The following is an 18,897-nucleotide window of genomic DNA, read 5'->3' on the forward strand; positions in this document are numbered from 1 at the left end:
CTTCTATAAATGACACATTTAATATGTTTGAAAAACGTGTCCTCAATATTTCACCTCAATTCAATTCAATTCAATTCAATTTTATTTATATAGCGCCAAATCACAACAAAAGTCGCCTCAAGGCGCTTTATATTGTACAGTAGATAGCACAATAATAAATACAGAGAAAAGCCCAACAATCATATGACCCCCTATGAGCAAGCACTTTGGCGACAGTGGGAAGGAAAAACTCCCTTTTAACAGGAAGAAACCTCCGGCAGAACCAGGCTCAGGGAGGGGCGGCCATCTGCTGCGACCGGTTGGGGTGAAGAAGGAAAACAGGATAAAGACATGCTGTGGAAGAGAGACAGAGATTAATAACAGATATGATTCGATGCAGAGAGGTCTATTAACACATAGTGAGTGAGAAAGGTGAGTGGAAGGGAAAAACTCAATGCATCATGGGAATCCCCGGCAGCCTACGTCTATTGCAGCATAACTAAGGGAGGATTCAGGGTCACCTGGTCCAGCCCTAACTATATGCTTTAGCAAAAGGAAAGTTTTAAGCCTAATCTTGAAAGTAGAGATAGTGTCTGTCTCCCGAATCCAAACTGGAAGCTGGTTCCACAGAAGAGGGGCCTGAAAACTGAAGGCTCTGCCTCCCATTCTACTTTTAAATACTCTAGGAACAACAAGTAAGCCTGCAGAGTGAGAGCGAAGTGCTCTAATGGGGTGATATGGTACTACAAGGTCATTAAGATAAGATGGGGCCTGATTATTTAAGACTTTGTATGTGAGGAGCAGGATTTTGAATTCAATTCTGGATTTAACAGGAAGCCAATGAAGGGAAGCCAAAACAGGAGAAATATGCTCTCTCTTTCTAGTCCCTGTCAGTACCCTTGCTGCAGCATTTTGGATCAGCTGAAGGCTTTTCAGTGAGTTTTTAGGACATCCTGATAATAAAGAATTACAGTAGTCCAGCCTGGAAGTAATAAATGCATGAACTAGTTTTTCAGCATCACTCTGAGACAGGATATTTCTAATTTTAGAGATGTTGCGCAAATGGAAGAAAGCAGTCTTACATATTTGTTTAATATGTGCATTGAAGGACATGTCCTGGTCAAAAATGACTCCAAGGTTCCTCACAGTGTTACTGGAGGCCGAGGTAATGCCATCCAGAGTAAGAATCTGCTTAGATACCATATTTCTAAGATTTTCAGGGCCGAGTACAATAACCTCAGTTTTATCTGAATTAAGAAGCAGAAAGTTAGTGGCCATCCAGGTCTTTATGTCTTTAAGACATTCCTGCAGTTTCACTAATTGGTGTGTGTTACCTGGCTTCATGGATAGATAGAGCTGCGTGTCATCTGCATAGCAGTGAAAATTTATGCTATGTCTTCTAATGATGCTGCCTAAGGGAAGCATGTATAATGTAAATAGAATTGGTCCTAGCACTGAACCCTGTGGAACACCATATTTAACCTTAGTGTGTGAAGAGGACTCTCCATTTACTTGAACAAATTGGAGTCTATTAGATAGATATGATACAAACCACTGCAGTGCAGTACCTGTAATACCTACAGCATGTTCTAATCGCTCTAATAGGATATTATGGTCAACAGTATCAAACGCAGCACTGAGGTCTAGCAGGACAAGCACAGAGATGAGTCCACTGTCAGAGGCCATAAGAAGATCATTTGTAACCTTCACTAAAGCTGTTTCTGTGCTGTGATGAGCTCTGAAACCTGACTGAAACTCTTCAAATAAGCCATTCCTCTGCAGATGATCTGTTAGCTGTTTGACAACTACTCTTTCAAGGATTTTTGATATGAAAGGAAGGTTGGAGATTGGCCTATAATTAGCTAAGACAGCTGGGTCTAGAGATGGCTTTTTAAGTAAAGGTTTAACTACAGCCACCTTGAAGGCCTGTGGTACATAGCCGATTATTAGAGAGAGGTTGATCATATTTAAGGTCGAAGAATTAATTAATGGCAGGACTTCTTTGAGCAGTTTTGTAGGAATGGGGTCTAAAAGACACGTTGATGGTTTGGAGGAATTAATTACTGAAGTTAACTCAGAAAGATCAATTGGAGAAAAAGAGTCTAACTTAACACCGATGGTACTAAAAGTAGCTGTAGATAATATTACATCTGTGGGATGATTATTGGTAATTTTTTCTCTAATGATAAAAATTTTATTTGTGAAGAAGTTCATGAAGTCATTACTAGTTAACGTTAAAGGGATTGTTGGCTCAGTAGAGCTCTGACTTTTTGTCAGCCTGGCTACAGTGCTGAAGAGAAACCTGGGGTTGTTCTTATTTTCTTCAATCAGTGACGAATAGTAAGATGTTCTGGCTTTGCGGAGGGCTTTCTTATAAAGCAGCAAACTATTTCTCCAGGCTAAATGATGATCCTCTAAATTTGTGACACGCCATTTCCTCTCCAGCTTACGAGTTATCTGCTTTAGGCTACGTGTTTGAGAATTATACCACGGAGTCAGGTACTTCGGATTTGAGGCTTTAGTTTTCACAGGAGCTACAGTATCCAGAGTCGTACGTAGAGAGGAGGTAAAATTATTAACAAGATAATCGACCTCTGTTGGAGTAGCGTTCAGATAGCTGCTCTGCTCTATGTTGGTACAGGGCATTGAAGATGATAACAGTGGGTGGATTATATTCTTAAACTTAGTTACAGCACTTTCAGAAAGACATCTACTTTGATAAAGTCTACTCTCCACTGCTGTGTAATCAATTATTGTAAATGTAAATGTTATCAGGAAATGATCAGACAGCAGAGGGTTTTCAGGAAACACTGTTAAATGTCCAGTTTCTATGCCATATGTTAAAACAAGATCTAGAGTGTGATTAAAGTGGTGGGTGGGTTCTTTTACATTTTGAGAGAAGCCAATTGAGTCTAATAACAGATTAAATGCGATGTTGAGGCTGTCATTTTTAGCATCTACATGGATGTTAAAATCACCCACAATAATTATTTTATCTGAGCTGAGCACTAAATCAGATAAAAAGTCTGAGAAATCAGAGAGAAACTCTGTGTAAGGCCCAGGTGGACGATAGATGATAACAAGTAAGACTGGTTTCTGAGTTTTACAGCTGGGGTGGACGAGGCTAAGCATCAGGCTTTCAAATGAATTAAAAGTCTGTCTTGGTCTTTCGTTAATTAATAGACTGGTGTGAAAAATTGCTGCCACACCGCCCCCTCGGCCTGTGCTTCGGGATTTCTGGTAGTTAGAATGACTCAGGGGTGTTGATTCATTTAAACTAACATACTCATCCTGCTGCAACCAGGTTTCTGTAAGGCAGAGTAAATCGATTTGTTGATCAATTATTAAGTCATGTACTAACAGAGACTTGGAGGAGAGAGACCTAATATTTAATAATCCACATTTCACTGTTTTACTCTTTGGTTCAGATGTGGATACTGTATTGTTCTTTCTTTGTGATTTTTTATGTTTAAGTTGTTTATTGCTGGTTTTTAGTTTGTTTTTTGTCTTTTTGGGAGCTGACACAGTCTCAATGGAGATGGGTTTTTGGGGGGGTAGCAGGAGGAGAGAAGCTGCAGAGAGGCGTGTAAGACTGCAACTCTGCTTCCTGGTCCCAACTCTGGATAGTCATATTTTGGGGGGTTTAATAAATTGGTCCATATTTCTAGAAATGAGAGCTGCTCCATCCAAAGTGGGATGGATGCCGTCTCTCCTAACAAGACCAGGTTTCCTCCAGAAGGTTTGCCAATTATCTATGAAGCCCACATCGTTTCTGGGACACCACTCAGACAGCCAGCAATTTAAGGAGAACATGCGGCCAGTGTTGCCAACTTAGCGACTTTGTCGCTATATTTAGCGAGTTTTCAGACCCCCTAACGACTTTTTTTCTTAAAAAAGTCGCTAAAAAAAGACGTGAAAGCGCGTATCGCTTTTACTCTCAACAAGCAGCGGGTGCTGTAACACAGTCAGTTCTTCTTTTACTCTTATGCTGTTTTGTAGATCACAAGGTTTAAAACTACTTATAAACACACACACACACAAAGTAACTCCACCAGAGTGCCTATTTCGGATCACTTTTGCCAGTCCAAGCCCGGGTGAAGGAGCAGGGTTGGAATTGTGACATTAAAAAAAACAATAATTGCTAAAAGAAATTTAATTTGTAGTTCTAAATAAACTCTAAATGCATTTAGGACGTTTTTTACTCACTTTATGTCTCTTCCACGATGTTATTTCTCTCTCCAACAACATAGGTTACAAATATATTAGCATGACCAATTATGCAAATTAGGTGATGACGTCATTTAGCGACTTTTAGGACAACCAATAGCGATTTTCCTTACTGAGGAGTTGGCAACACTGCATGCGGCTAAACATGTCACTCCTGGTCTGATTGGGGAGGGGACCAGAGAAAACTACAGAGTCCGACATTGTTTTGGCAAAGTTACACACCGATTCAATATTGATTTTAGTGACCTCCGATTGGCGTAACCGGGTGTCATTACTGCAGACGTGAATTATGATCTTACTGTATTTACGTTTACCCTTAGCCACTCAAGTTTTAAAGTTTCCTTTTAAATCTTTGAAAAAGATTGATGGAGTTTTATTTGCGACCTCGAGATCTTTAAAATGCCCTAACTGGTAAGGACTGTGCTTGAAGTCCAGCATTTACAGCCAGCACCTATGAAAAGTAGTAACTATACTTTAACAGAGGTGCTTCATTTAATACATCTTTAAGTCACTTTGAAAGATATTTGATATAATGGTGCCCTCTGCTGGATGATCTGCACACGCTTATCGTTTCCACACAGTTGTTTTTAAAGGTTTATGACATTATTCTCATTGTTTTTTGGCTTGTTTTGTTTTGGGAACCATAAAATGAAATTGTTCGAGCTCCTTGTCTGGTCTTACCAACAACTCTACAAGTAAAACCAAACATACAGTTAGTAATGATCCAGGAGATATGTTAAAAAGCTACACAACACAGTGGATTGCAATGTTCCACGAAAGACTGTGTAAATCTACACAGAGTATAGTAATCCTGTTCAGCTGGATATGAGGAGGTCAGGGATGAATGTGCTCTGTAGTCTCAATAATATTAAAGCAATAGTGTAATCACAATACTGATAACTGGGAGGCTTAAAAACGAGCTATTACAGTCTCGGAAATATTGCAATATCGAAAATAATACTAAAATAAATTATTCGATTTTTTTTTTTTTTTGTCAATATGTAGCGAGTAAGACAGTCAAGGCCTTTGAACCAATTCAAGGCTCCAAAATCAACAAATTCTGTGAGAGAGAGGAAACATTTTTTCAGGGGTATAAAAGTCCAAAGAAGGCCGTAACTCTTTCCGTGCCAGAGTATTGTTTAAACTTAAAAGTCACTCAGAAGTCACCAAACACTCGACTCGAGGGTCCTGAGTGTTTGGTGACTTCTGTTTGGTGACTTCTGAGAAGATCGTGAAGTAGACTTATAACACTATGAATGGCGGGTGTGAAGCTGATACCCAGGTCCAGATTTAGTATCAGTCCGCGCAACGCAAAAACCTCTTTTGGCTCACAAAGCTGCTGTCGTGGTTACCCGAAGAGGTGCAGTGTTGGTTTTATGATGAATTTACGAAAATGCTTCCATGTGAGTGGAAATTTCTTTGGGTGATGTGCTTACAGTGCGCTAATTCGTGTGATTAATATACAAAGATGTAAACATTTAATTTCAACAATTCCCAGCCAAACGCAGCGCAAAGCAGCAGCTTACACATGAGCACATCCGAAGGAGCAAAATAAAAGAGTGTAAGAAGTTTTATAAAAGATTCTCTCTGAAAACAGTGTGACGGTTAAGATAAAGATAATTAAAGATGAGGCTGAAGCAGAATCAACCCGGTTTTCTATAAGGATGAGCTCGTCTCTTAGGAATTGTTGGGACTGACGCCAAAGACACCAAAAACTTTATTAATTAATTAATTAATTTATTTATTTATTTATTTATTATTAAGTTACTAGAATCGAAACAGACAGGACAGATAGGGAAGAGCAAGATAAAGAAAAGAGAAGTTGGGATAAGGCTCAACAAAAGGAGGGGGGAAGAAAAATAGATGGAAGAGAGACAGAGAGAAAAGACACTAAAAATCAAGTTGATCACCTGTTGGGGGGGGGGAGAGACAAAAGAGAACAGCACAGAAGAGTAACCAGAGCAACAACCAACATAACCATAAGTAACAGTAAATAATAAATATTGAATGTTACAGAGCAACACACAAGTCCGACAACACACACCTGTGTGCGTGTAGATCCATATATTCACAAGGGTTCTCCATGTAACTGTCTAATAGTAGGTGTGGGGAGCCATGCCCCCCCAGGACATGAAGCCGGAATGAAGGAGATCCAGGCCCGAGACATCTACAGGCCCCACAGAGCACGAGAGTAGTGTAGCAAAGTAACTGTGCGAATTGCTCGTTATTTTCCGCAGGCTGTGTGGAGCTTTGTCTTATTAAAGTCTGACACTGACAAGGTCACACTAACAGCTGCATTTTGATATTTGAATATCGTGGTTATGTTTTGATGAGAGAAGAAAAAAAATGAAGTAGACGAAAATCGCTCCGCTGAAATGGTCGAGAGATTTCAATTATGGGTCGATCTGTGTGAGGATATTAAAAAAGAAAAGTTCATCTCAGTTTTGCTGTTCCATAAAACATCAGTATTATTCCTGAAGAGCGGAAACGGAGAGACAGAGAGGGAGCACAACATTTTGATCCCAACCCTCATATTTCCCTGTTAACAATTAAAGAATACCTAATTAGGACCTGATTGAAAAGCTGATTAAAATGAGAAATGTGTTCCTAATGTGGCCCAAATGGACACTTTCATTCTAAGCAGGACACAAATGTGTTCCGTTAGTCACAGCTAAACATAAAATTACAATAACAAAAATATGAGCAAGGATGGATGCTTGACTTTAATGGTAACTTTGACAATTAATTCTCATGGATTTCTGTCAATTTGCAAATTGTATGTACTATGTATAACATTTGTCTGTTTAATATAAACAATTTGTTTTATTGTGCATATCTATGAAACATAATGTGGATAAATGGGACAAAGGTTGAACTGAATCTTGACATTTATCAGATCACAGGTGAGGCTGTGTTAAAGCAGCAAGAAAAACATTTTTGAGAAACTAGAGGATTTTACCTTTCAGAGGTCCTACAGATGCATTATTTATAGGTCTTAAAGTTCTTCTGAGTTTTCGCTTTTTGGTTGTGCAAACAAGCTAAATATATGTATGTTACCTTTCCCTGATGGCAGCCATTTTTTTAAAAACAAGATGGCAGCTGCAGTCTAAGTCAGACTGTGAAATAAAAGATCAAAGAAGAGTTAAACAGTATTTAAATATTCAGGCTTTTTCAAGATTTGGAAAAAAAATGTGTTTGAAATTCAAACTAATCTGCTGCACAGTTTCTCTAACTCTGCTGCCACAAGGACAGATACAGGAAGTCGCTCAAACCACATGAAACAAATCTTTATAGTATTTCTTTTATTTTACTCCAGGAGCAAAAGATGTTCCCCCCCCCCCCCCCCCCAAAAAAAATGTAACAAATAAACTGTTGTTTAATTTTAGGCTTGGTGTGGTCCTGAGAGTCGTTGAGCTTGTCTTTGTTTTTAGGGTCACAGGTTTCAAGCTGGTAATCAAGGTGTGAATCAAAAGGATTAAATGAGCCCCTCCTGGTCTCCGACAATTCTGCCCCATAGAGAACTTGTTCTTTTATTTTCTCCCTGATTCATGTCTGAGAATCTTTTCTTTGTTTGTAACACTAAACATGTTAAAACCTGAATTAAGGCTACAGAAGGTTTATTTCCTCGCCTGATGAGTGAAAACTGAAACTTTTTGCTAAAAAGTTAAAAAGCTTAAATTTTCATTTTCTATTGCTGTGACACAGGTGAGTGGGTCAAACATGAAACAGGAAGGTGACCCAGAAGGTAAAGGATGAGGAAAATGACTTAAGCTTCTTTATTGTAAGATCATAAACTTGTTATAGCTAGTTTGTTGAATAAACCACTGATGGAAACAAGAACATGATGAAATCAATAAAAGTGCTGATTTTTGTGTTTTTGGCTGTTAGTTGTCATTTATTTTATTCACATAAACACAGTTTGGGCAAGTGCTAATGGTCCTTTGTTAATTAAAACCAAACAATCACCATTCCAAGATTAATAAATACCACTGAAACAGATGACAGACAATAGCTGAAACTATCTTTAATCAACAGTCAACTATCACCTTCAACTGAACTGACTTAACCAATGAGGGCATCAAAATTGGATTATGTGGTTTCAGCTAAGGCTAAACAAAAAGTTGTATTTGTCATTGAGAGGGTGAGAAAATAAAGCCTGTAAAGTTTAAAACTTTCATTTTATTTAATCAGTGTTGAACTCTGAGATTAATCCAGTCAATTTTTATTTTAATTGTTACTGAAATGTTGAAATCAGCACTGACCAATGTTCCCTCTAATTTTTCATGTGTCTGAGCGAACACACAAACTCCCTGAGTGGACACTTGGACCACTGTGAGCGACATCAGACGCGTGCACTGTGGTCACACCAGCATCTAATCCATCCAAGTTACATGGTTTATTAAAATAATCAAATTACAGCATTTACATTTATGTTAGACTACTTTTAATTAACTGCTTTTGCCCACTTACAATGAAAATGTAAAAAATCTTGTTCGTGACCTGTGTAGTATGTTAACACTATTTGTAAGTAAAAATAACTTGAACTCCAATTTTGAAAACACAACTTTCTTTCTTTCTTTTTCATAAAGCTCTGACTTGTATAATGAGTATAAGTCTGTGGTCTGGGAGAGAGTCCTGTAACTCTCTGTCTGCCAAATACAGTATTTAATGACCAATGTTGGGCAATTAATTATATAGTTACTTCTTCAAAAAAGTAACTCAGTTTGGCAAACAACAAAGTTTTTTGCAGCTATTTTTTTATGCAGCCAAGGCGTTTTTAAATAAACATTTCAAACTATTTACAGAACAATCAGCTGTTCTGCATCAAATCTGATGCCACACAAATTATTTGTGCCACCCCAAAAAATAATTTCTGTCCACTATGAGATAAAGGAGAACAACAGCCTGATACCTGCAGGCCTGACAACAGGAGATGTATCACTCCTGTAACACCTGTAACATTCAGCAGCCGGCTCATTGTTCTGACACACACAACAAAACTATTGACTACACTACACACTAACTACACAAGATTTGCGCTAAACATCTCAAATCTCTCACATCTCAAAACACCGTCACTCCTAAAACTTCCCCCCGTTTCTTATCAACTAGATGCCACGTTGCCATATCACTTTTTGATTGGTCGACATGGTACTTTTTTCGACCAATAGGAAAGGGTGGGGGTTTTTGGTTTTGTTTTTGCTCACAGGCGGAGAGTGCTTTCGAGCGTTTTCCTTATAAAACGCTGTTTTTACCGTTTCTTCCCGCAGTAAATATAAACAACGATAGTATTCAGGAAGAAAACCAAACATTGCATATATTTTTATCATAACTCTGGTTTTACGTGGCCTATCAACACAATTTAAAAACTGGTATAAAGTCCACACTTTTTCCGTCAATTGTTCCGTCTGTCCTGCTCACATCTCCAATGGTTGTACACGTTGTCATTAACGTGGCTTCACTCCACATCAGCAACGCCGCTTTCAGGGGTCGGCAACCCGCGGCTCCGGAGCCGCATGCGGCTCTTTAGTCCTGCGGCTCCGCATGGTTTGGGAAAATAAATTAGAAGTATTTAGCTGAAGTGTATTTTATTTGTGTTTAGTTCTTTGTAAAAAAAACAAAAAAAAACAAAAAAAAAAAAACAACAACAACTTGTAGTTCTATATTGGAAGATTGTTGTGATTTTGAAATATAAAAATAAAATAATATTTTATTATTTTTTTCATCGCTCAAAATAAGCGTTACACTCGGGGAAGTCGGTGTACCCGCCGAAACGCCGTGCATTTATCGAGGCTTTCAACCCCAGATAGGCCAATTATGGATCTTCGGATCCACATTATGTCGGCAGCTGTTCTCAACCGTGAACTATGTTAAAAACAAACACGGCTCACGCCTCACAGATGACAGCTTACAGTCCTGCGTAAAGATGAAAACACCGATTTGCAGACGCTGTGAGCAGAGGTTCGGGACCAGAAGTCTCATTGTAAACATATCACGGCTGACCCGACGATGTTTGCATGAACATGCTTTTCAGCATCTCTTTATTGACCACTTTTCACACACGGTTGCTGTACGCATACAGCCGGCTGTAGCTTTTCAGCTCACAGCCTGATAACACAACAGCAGAGAGAGCACAGACTTTAAGGCGGCGAGGCGTGATTGCGGGTGCCGCTCAGGTGCGTCTGACTCCCATTCAGCGGCACTGCAGACCACGCCCCGCCACACACATTAACAAGGTAAAATAGATATTTAGGCAGAATTTTGCAAATATCTATTTTTTTTTTTAGCGGCATAGTGCTTTTTTTCCAATTACTTTTTAAAAGGGTGGCGGCTCACAACAGTTTTTGTTTGCTACATGGATCATTTTAGTTCAGCTGGGTGTCTTTCCTTTTGTTATATTTCTTTAAGAGTTAAAAATGTGTTAATTGCATAGATAAAATGTAATTTTCTCTGTAGCACTTCATGGATTTTATAAGCAACACACCTTATAAGGTGTGTTGCTCTCTCTATAGTTGCTCTGTGGATTCTTTTAAAAAGCAGTTAAAAACTTTTCTGTTCAAACAAGCCTATTGTTGATCTACGTATTTTATATTCTTTACATTATTTACATTTGATCTTTTACATTGTGTATAATGTCTATTGATTGTATTGTTTATTTTAATTTTTGTGTACAGCGCTTTGTGACTGCCTGTCTGTGAAAAGCGCTTAATAAATAAACTTTACTTACTTACTTTAGTTGTTCACACAAAGCACAAAGGTAAAAAAAACAATATATACAGTGTTATCTTCATTTTAGATTTCAAAAAGTATTTGCGGCTCCCAGTGTTTTCTTTTGCGTGGAAACCCGGTCCAAGTGGCTCTTTGGGTGTTAAAGGTTGCAGACCCCTGGCCGCTTTGCTAGCTAGTGATGTTCGATTCGTGAACGAATCGTTCAATACTCGAGAATCACTTTACTGACTCGTGAATCATGATTCACAAGCGCAACTGACTCACTGACTCATCCCTGTTGCTGTTAGCAAACTAATTCCATTAGTACAAATATATCTAGCGGGGCGATCGTGGCTCAAGAGTTGGGAGTTCGCCTTGTAATCGGAAGGTTGCCGGTTCGAGCCCTGGCTTGGACAGTCTCGGTCATTGTGTCCTTGGGCAAGACACTTCACCCGTTGCCTACTGGTGGTGGCCAGAGGGCCCGGTGGCGCCAGTGTCTGGCAGCCTCGCCTCTGTCAGTGCGCCCCAGGGTGGCTGTGGCTACAATGTAGCTTGTCATCACCAGTGTGTGAATGGGTGGATGACTGGTTGTGTAAAGCGCTTTGGGGTCCTTAGGGACTAGAAAAGCGCTATACAAATACAGGCCATTTACCATAATTAAAATTGTGGGGAAAAAAACAACAGCCAGTTTCTTAACAAAAACATTTCTGCTCTGAACTGGAAGAAAAAACCCTGAGTAGAACATCACACATCAAGACAATGGTCGTGTCCAAATTCATGGGCTGCATGCTCCTGAGGACGCATTTGTAGACCGATTGCGACGCGCCGAAGGCTGTCCAAATTCGTAGACTCCTCCGAATGCAGCCGAGAAATGCGTCCTCCTTTTCCCCGAATTTGAAGGATGGGTCGGGTGTGTCCTTCGTGGCCCACCATATCCCAGAATTCAGAGCCCAGCCAAACTCCAGTTTCCGGCAATGGTGGCCGCTACTAAGTTTTAAAATTACTCTTATTACTCTTTCTCGGTCACAAAATAAACTTTTAACATATTTTCAGGCGAGAATGTGGGTGTGTAAACTTCAAATATCTGCTCGGTTTATCAAGATATCGCATATTTGCAAAAGTGGTTCGACGTTTTCGGAGACGTCTGTTACCCACCAGCTCGATAGCTAGCCCAGAGCTCGAGAGTCACTGAAGCCGCCGAGAACGGCACAACTCCCGGCACATCATTTTCAGATCACCGCGGACTTTCGCTACTCAGGTTAAACGTAATACTGTATATAAGTCACTTAGACAACCTAAAAATGCTATTGTTTGGCTTTTTTCAGTGTTTTATTTGTTCGTGAGTAAATCGGTTTGGCTGAGATTAAAATTATTAGATTAGATTAGATAAAATAAAACTTTATTAATCCCCCGGGTGGTTTTCACACAGCTGAATAAACGTCAAACAGAAAACTGCCCATGAATTTGGACACGAAGCTCCTCAGTTCACAGTAGCATCGCTCAGCTAGCATGCTAACAGCACATTTGAGTTACTCACCCCCTCCCTTGCTGTGCTGAATCATAGCATAAGCGAATCACTCAGGACTCACTAACCCCCTCCCTCCTGGCTCACAGCTCAAACGAGTTGAACGAATCACTGACTCACTCACTCACCCCCTCCCTTCCTGTTACGAATCACTCCCTCACTCACCCCCTCCCTCCTGGCTCACAGCTTCTTCTTCTTCTTCTTGGTTGGCAACCAATGTTAAGGCGCTTTACCGCCCCCTGGCTCACAGCTCAGTGGACATTTAGATGAGAAAATATATATTTGACACATTTAAGGAAAATACCAATAAAATAAAATAAAAATAAATAAATGTTCCCTTTAGAATTTTTTTGCTCTTTTTTGCTCTAAAGAAAATAGTTGTTTTCTTTTACAATCATTCATCTTAGCAGTAGAATTTACATTAAAAGAGAAACAAATTAAGTTTGAGTGAAAATATACACTTTTGCACCCTCTGGTCAACTGACTCAGTGACTCAAATGACTCAAGAAACCCGATTCACTTTGGTGAGTGACTCATTAAAACTCGATTCAGTAAAAAGAATCGAATTTACCATCACTATTGCTAGCTAAAACACCGGTGTTGGCACATAAGGACGCTGTCATAGGCTGTCAACGTTGATTAGCTGCATATATACGAATGTGAATCGCATCATTGGCTGGACTATGGGATAAAGTGGCATCATTCTAATCCCATACAGGAGCAGCCAGTCACTTACTGAATAACACTGCAAAACAGAATAACACAAGCAAAAACTGGGTCAACCCCCCACTGACACCTTAATGTGGGCTTAATGATGACACGATGCCCACGTCTCCCAAAGAATTCACACCTGTATTCATGTAAACTCGGCCACACCCACCTTGATTCAGACCCTGAAACCTGTGAGCCTAACAGCGAATACAGGGACAGTCAACAACTCTTAGGACCGCCTTGAATCCCAGTGGAGGTTAAATACCTGGCTCTCTCCAGCAAACTTTAGATCTGGACTCCAGTTTTCTTCACTTGCTGTTCCTCTGCAGGCTGATTTAGCTGAACTCAAGAAGATTTTTGAAGCTCTCAACACAAGATTAGGTGAATACTGGGCCAACCATCGCAGGACTATGAACTCTCCTCACTGGACTCCTCACTGGACTCCTCACTGGACTCCTCACTGGTCTCCTCAGTGGACTCCTGGGGGACTGGAGCCCTCCATGAACTCATATCTGATTCCAAACCTCCACCAAGATGTGGGAATGAACACACAGGAGCTGGCTGTGACCGTTCCTAAGCCTGTGCACGTAAAGAAGGGGATGTTTTCTGCGCTGCACAGTAAAGTTTCAGAAGCTGGCATCCCGGTCACTGCAACACATTTTGACCTGCAGCGGGAAATGCTCTGGATGGGAAACTACACGGTAAGAGCCAAAATGATGTTTCAGCAGAGTTTGTTTCTTCTACATTCACCTTAAACGTTGCACTCTGTAATATTTTATATTTGTGCTCTTCTCTTAGGGTCATGTACAATCCTTCCTTGGACCTACAATGGCACACTACTCTTCTTTCCAAGTGCACGCAACTGATGCCATCAGACACATGCAGAGTTTGGACACAGGCGTGCTCTTCCTTTCTAAATGCAACCTCAGATGTTACACTTGTGGAGGCCTGGTCATGTCTGATTATTGGTAAGTCTTACATTGATTGTGGATGACCTGAAGCTGTGAAATTTTTCCTTATGTTATTGAATTAATGGCCATTTTTGGTGCTTGGCAGGATGGAAGAAGGAGCTGATATGCACAGTCTCCTCATGACTGATAACATGCTGCTCATGGGGGGATTACAAAACTATGTGGCTGAAGTTGACTTGAATACACTTCAAGAAACTCAAAAAGTAAGACACCAGGCTTATGTTTATCAAAATCCACAACTATCTATGCTTACAACACTGGCACATCACAGACCGGACTTCACAGCGGGTGTCTGACTGTCTGCTGTCTTGATTGTCCTTACAGTTCACAGTGGAGGCACCTGGAGTGACAATAATGCATCAGACCAATCATTTCTTTTTCTTTAGGCACCCTTCTAAGTATCACCTGATTGCATCAGTTTGATGAGCTTTGGTTTATATCACTCTAACACTGACCCTCTGTTGATAACAGGTGACCCTTCGAGACTTGCATACATTTAGGACACAAAAGTTTGATGCATTTCCTGGCGGCCTGTCAGACTTTGATGTTCACGGAAACCTCTTGGCTGTGAGTGGGTTCTCCAGCCGAGGGCCGAATGAACGTTTCCTCATGGTGTATGACCTCCGCAGGATGCGAGCTGCAACCCCCCTTTGGGTGCATGTGGATCCCTTCTTCGTGCGCTTCATTCCTACCTACACGTCACGGCTCGCAATCATCTCACAGACAGGTATGAAGCTGGCCTGGAATCATAACCTGTGGCCCTGCTCTCCCATCCCCACTGTCCAGGCTACACCCAGCTCAAGGTAACATAATCACCAATGAGACTGTAGAGTTTGCATTAGAGCATGCATAAATATTGTTGTCAGATCCAATAAAAGTTTGTAAGATAATGTTGAGTCTTCCCCAGTTGACATAAATGGTTTGCTCAATATTTTAAAAGCAGTTCTCAAAATGAGAGTCTCATGTAGCTCCCATTAAAGGTTTCCATCTAAAACATGTTTCTTTTCAACAGATGGGCTCCTGGGATGGAGCCAGAAATCCCACAAACTATTGAAAGTGTTGGCTTCAACAGTTATGTGGAAAATCCTTACGCCTGCCCCTGTAACCAGGTAAGTAAAAAACTGTTTTAAACTCTCATTTTTACAATATTATCACAAATTTTTAAAAAAGTTGAACCCATTTCCACGTGGTGTATTTTAAGTTTTTTCCCATTTGTTGTTTGCAGGTCCCTGCCAACGAAGAAGGGACACCTGGTCATGGTTATTACAACCATGTCCCTGAATCTCCAACACAGAGTGATGAAGAGCCGCTCCTTCACACTGTTCCAGAAAAGTACAGAAAGGTTGGACTTGCTATGTTTCACCCTGGTGTTCATAGAGATACAGTTAATTATAAGATGTAACAATAAGATTGCTACAAGCTTTGATTTCCAAAACATGTGATGAAGATGTGTTTGTTGTGCTTCAGGTGACAATTAAATACTCTAAATGTGGACGGGAAGATTTTGACTTCAAACATTACAACAGGACGTTGTTTGCTGGCCTGGAGCCGCAGATTCCCAACGCCTACTGTAACTGCATGATCCAGGTAAGAAGCTGAAGATTCACAATGTGTTTGGTACGTTTTATTGTTAATATGAGACAATTTGTAAAACTTTCTATGTGGCTTTTATGTTTGCATCTTAGGTGTTATACTTCCTGGAGCCAGTTCGCTGCCTTGTTCAGAATCATTCGTGCCACAAGGAGTTTTGTTTGGCTTGTGAACTCGGCTTCCTCTTTCACATGTTGGATTTGTCACAAGGAGATCCATGTCAGGTACGTTTCTTCCTTTTTTTTAGCCACAAGCAAATTTTCAATCTTTTGGGGATTGCAAGGCTTTTACATTGAAATCTCATTTTGTGGTAACTGCCCAAAATAACCTCCAATGTCTTCTTCCTTAAGGCCAGCAACTTCCTCAGAGCACTTCGAAACATCCCTGAAGCCAAAGAGATGGGCCTGATCCTCTCAAACTGTGAGGAGACAACGGGAACAGTCGAGCTAGGTCGCTTAATCCAGAGATGGAATCACTTCATCCTCTACCAGCTCTTCCAGGACTCTAGGATAACTCAAAACTTATTTAATGAATTCTGATAAAAAACCTTGTGGGGTTGTAATGTGCTTGTGTCCAGTCCATTAAATTTCACCTAACATCCACCGAGGTTTTCAAGGTAAACTTTCGACCGTGTCCCTCGGGGTGTCCTGTGGGAGGTGTTGCGGGAGTATGGGGTGTCTGGCCCATCGCTACGGGCCATTCGATCCCTATACAACCGTTGCAAGAGTTTGGTCCGCATTGTCGGCAATAAGTCGGACTCGTTCCCGGTGGGTGATGGGCTCCGCCAGGGCTGCCCTTTGTCACCGGTTCTGTTCATAATTTTTATGGACAGGATTTCTAGGCGCAGCCAAGTGGCGGAGGGCTTTCACTTCGGTGGCCTCAGAATCTCATCTCTGCTTTTTGCGGATGATGTGGTTCTGTTGGCTTCATCAGGTGAAGGCCTCCAGCTCGCACTGGAACGGTTCGCAGCCGAGTGTGAAGCAGCGGGAATGAGGATCAGCACCTCCAAATCTGAGGCCATGGTTCTCAGCCGGAAAAGGGTGGAGTGCCCACTCCGGGTCGGGGATGAGTTCCTGCCCCAAGTGGAGGAGTTCAAGTATCTCGGGGTCTTGTTCGCGAGTGATGGGAGAAGGGAGCCGGAGATCGACAGACGGATTGGTGCTGCGGCTGCAGTGATGCGGACGCTGCACCGGTCCGTCGTGGTGAAGAGGGAGCTGAGTGTAAAAGCGAAGCTCTCAATTTACCTGTCGATCTACGTCCCTACCCTCACCTATGGCCACGAGCTGTGGGTAGTGACCGAAAGAACAAGATCGCGGATACAAGCGGCAGAAATGAGCTTCCTCCAAAGGGCGGCTGGCCTCTCCCTTAGAGACAGGGTGAGAAGTTCGGCCATCCGGGAGGGGCTCAGAGTAGAGCTGCTGCTCCTCCACATCGAAAGGAGCCAGTTGAGGTGGTTCGGGCATCTGACAAGGATGCCTCCTGGGCGCCTCCTGGGTGAGGTGTTCCGGGCATGTCCCACCGGGAGGAGGCCCCGGGGCAGACCCAGGACACGCTGGAGAGATTATATCTCTCGGCTGGCCTGGGAACACCTTGGTGTTCCCCCGGATAAGCTGGAGGAGGTGGCTGGGGAGAGGGAGGTCTGGGCTTCTCTGCTTAGGCTGCTGCCCCCGCGACCTGGCCTCGGATAAAGCGGATGAAGATGGATGGATGGATGGAAGTTTAAAGATGTGATTTTCTTTTTTTTAGATGTGCTGTAATTTTAATGTTTTTTATTTTCTGTTTCTTAAGGTTCCCAAAGATCAAGTTATCGACACTGTCCACCTCTTCCGATTGCCCTACAAGAGGATGATTTCTCTGAAATTCCTTGCTTGGTATTTTCTTGGTCAGTTAGTAGAAATAAAAAAACAAAAAACAAAATCAAATCCAAATAATCCAAATATGAGTCTGTAATCGAATTAAATCACATTATTACTGTGAGAGGGATTAGAGGGTAATTATGTAAACGGGATAATCCGCTCATATTACCGTCAGTATTAAGTTAAGTATTCAGTATTAAGTCAGTAGAGTTCATGATGTTTTAGTTGTCATCAAAACCATCTTGGAATTAAATCTAAACACTAAAGTATTTAGAGGCTTTTTTGAGTTCATGCACTAAAGCGTGCGTGTTAATTCCTCATATCCACACTAATCTGAAGCTGAACACTTTCATTTGAATCATTCCTGACCTTTTTTCATGTCCACAGGCCTCAACATCCAGGGAGAAACCCACGACAGCACGGAGGACTCATGCACGGCCCTGAAGCTTTACAGGAAGTACCTGGAGCTGTATCAGGAAGGAGGGAATCATTACATGACGAAGGTGCTCTACGAAGTCTACGACAAAGGCTTCCAGCTGAACTGGAAAGTCCCGGATTTGGATGCGAGATAGTCCGTCTGAGTGGACTGAATGCACTCTCCTTCCATCCACAGGTGCTGCTGTGCTTCCCTCTGGGACTGTGAGCAACACCATGACCTGAAGATGCTCGGGCTGCTTATTCTGTATCATATTTTATAGTTATTTGCTTTGAGTCAGTGACTCAGTTGTTTTTATCATATCTAAATGTAAGCTTTTTATATCAGAGAGGTTTACAGGGGAGAAAAGTGATCATTCAAAATGTGAATTTGAAGCATTTTTTTTTTTTTTTAGAAAGAAAAAGACAAAATTGTTGCATGTAAATGAAGTCATCCTGAGCACTGTAAAATGTTTGTTGTTTGATACCAGGAAGTGGAGAATGTGTATGAATCCATGAAAATCTTGGTTAAAACAGATTGAAACCATAATCCATGGATGTTCAGAGAATCATTTACATTTATCAATGAATTTAGTTCGTTCTTTTCACCATCCACCTTTGAATATGTTGCAATGCATATACCATTTCTGGTATAATGTTGTCGTTGCTATTGCAGGGCATTAGGTTTCATTTACTAGTACAATATTTTTATTTCACTTATATTTGCTTGGAAACCTTGTGTAAAAAAATTAAGTACATCACACAGGAAATCTGAATCATTTGGAACCAACAGCCATGTGGTATCTCCATACAATCTTCATATCTTTAACCCCAATTTTTGTAGATAAGGAAATACCTTTACCGCAGAAAAAGTGTTGAAAATGTTGAAGGAGAGAAACCTGCACTGGCAAGAGGA

The 18,897-nt window shown here is 41.1% G+C and overlaps 1 protein-coding gene across 1 annotated transcript; it reads left to right on the forward strand.

Moving 5' to 3' along the window:
* The first annotated feature begins 13,211 nt into the window (after positions 1–13,211).
* LOC109196163 (PAN2-PAN3 deadenylation complex catalytic subunit PAN2) lies at positions 13,212–18,339 on the forward strand. The gene is made up of 11 exons (XM_019349500.2): positions 13,212–13,851; positions 13,949–14,118; positions 14,207–14,324; positions 14,593–14,924; positions 15,134–15,230; positions 15,347–15,463; positions 15,589–15,708; positions 15,807–15,935; positions 16,062–16,161; positions 17,500–17,593; positions 17,955–18,339. The coding sequence occupies exons 1-11, from the start codon at positions 13,561–13,563 to the stop codon at positions 18,208–18,210; spliced, it is 1,824 nt and encodes a 607-aa protein (XP_019205045.1). The 5' UTR covers positions 13,212–13,560; the 3' UTR covers positions 18,211–18,339.
* The last annotated feature ends 558 nt before the right edge of the window (positions 18,340–18,897 follow it).

This window comes from Oreochromis niloticus, linkage group LG20, assembly GCF_001858045.2.
Source record: "Oreochromis niloticus isolate F11D_XX linkage group LG20, O_niloticus_UMD_NMBU, whole genome shotgun sequence".
In the NCBI taxonomy this organism is placed as follows: Eukaryota; Metazoa; Chordata; class Actinopteri; order Cichliformes; family Cichlidae; genus Oreochromis; species Oreochromis niloticus.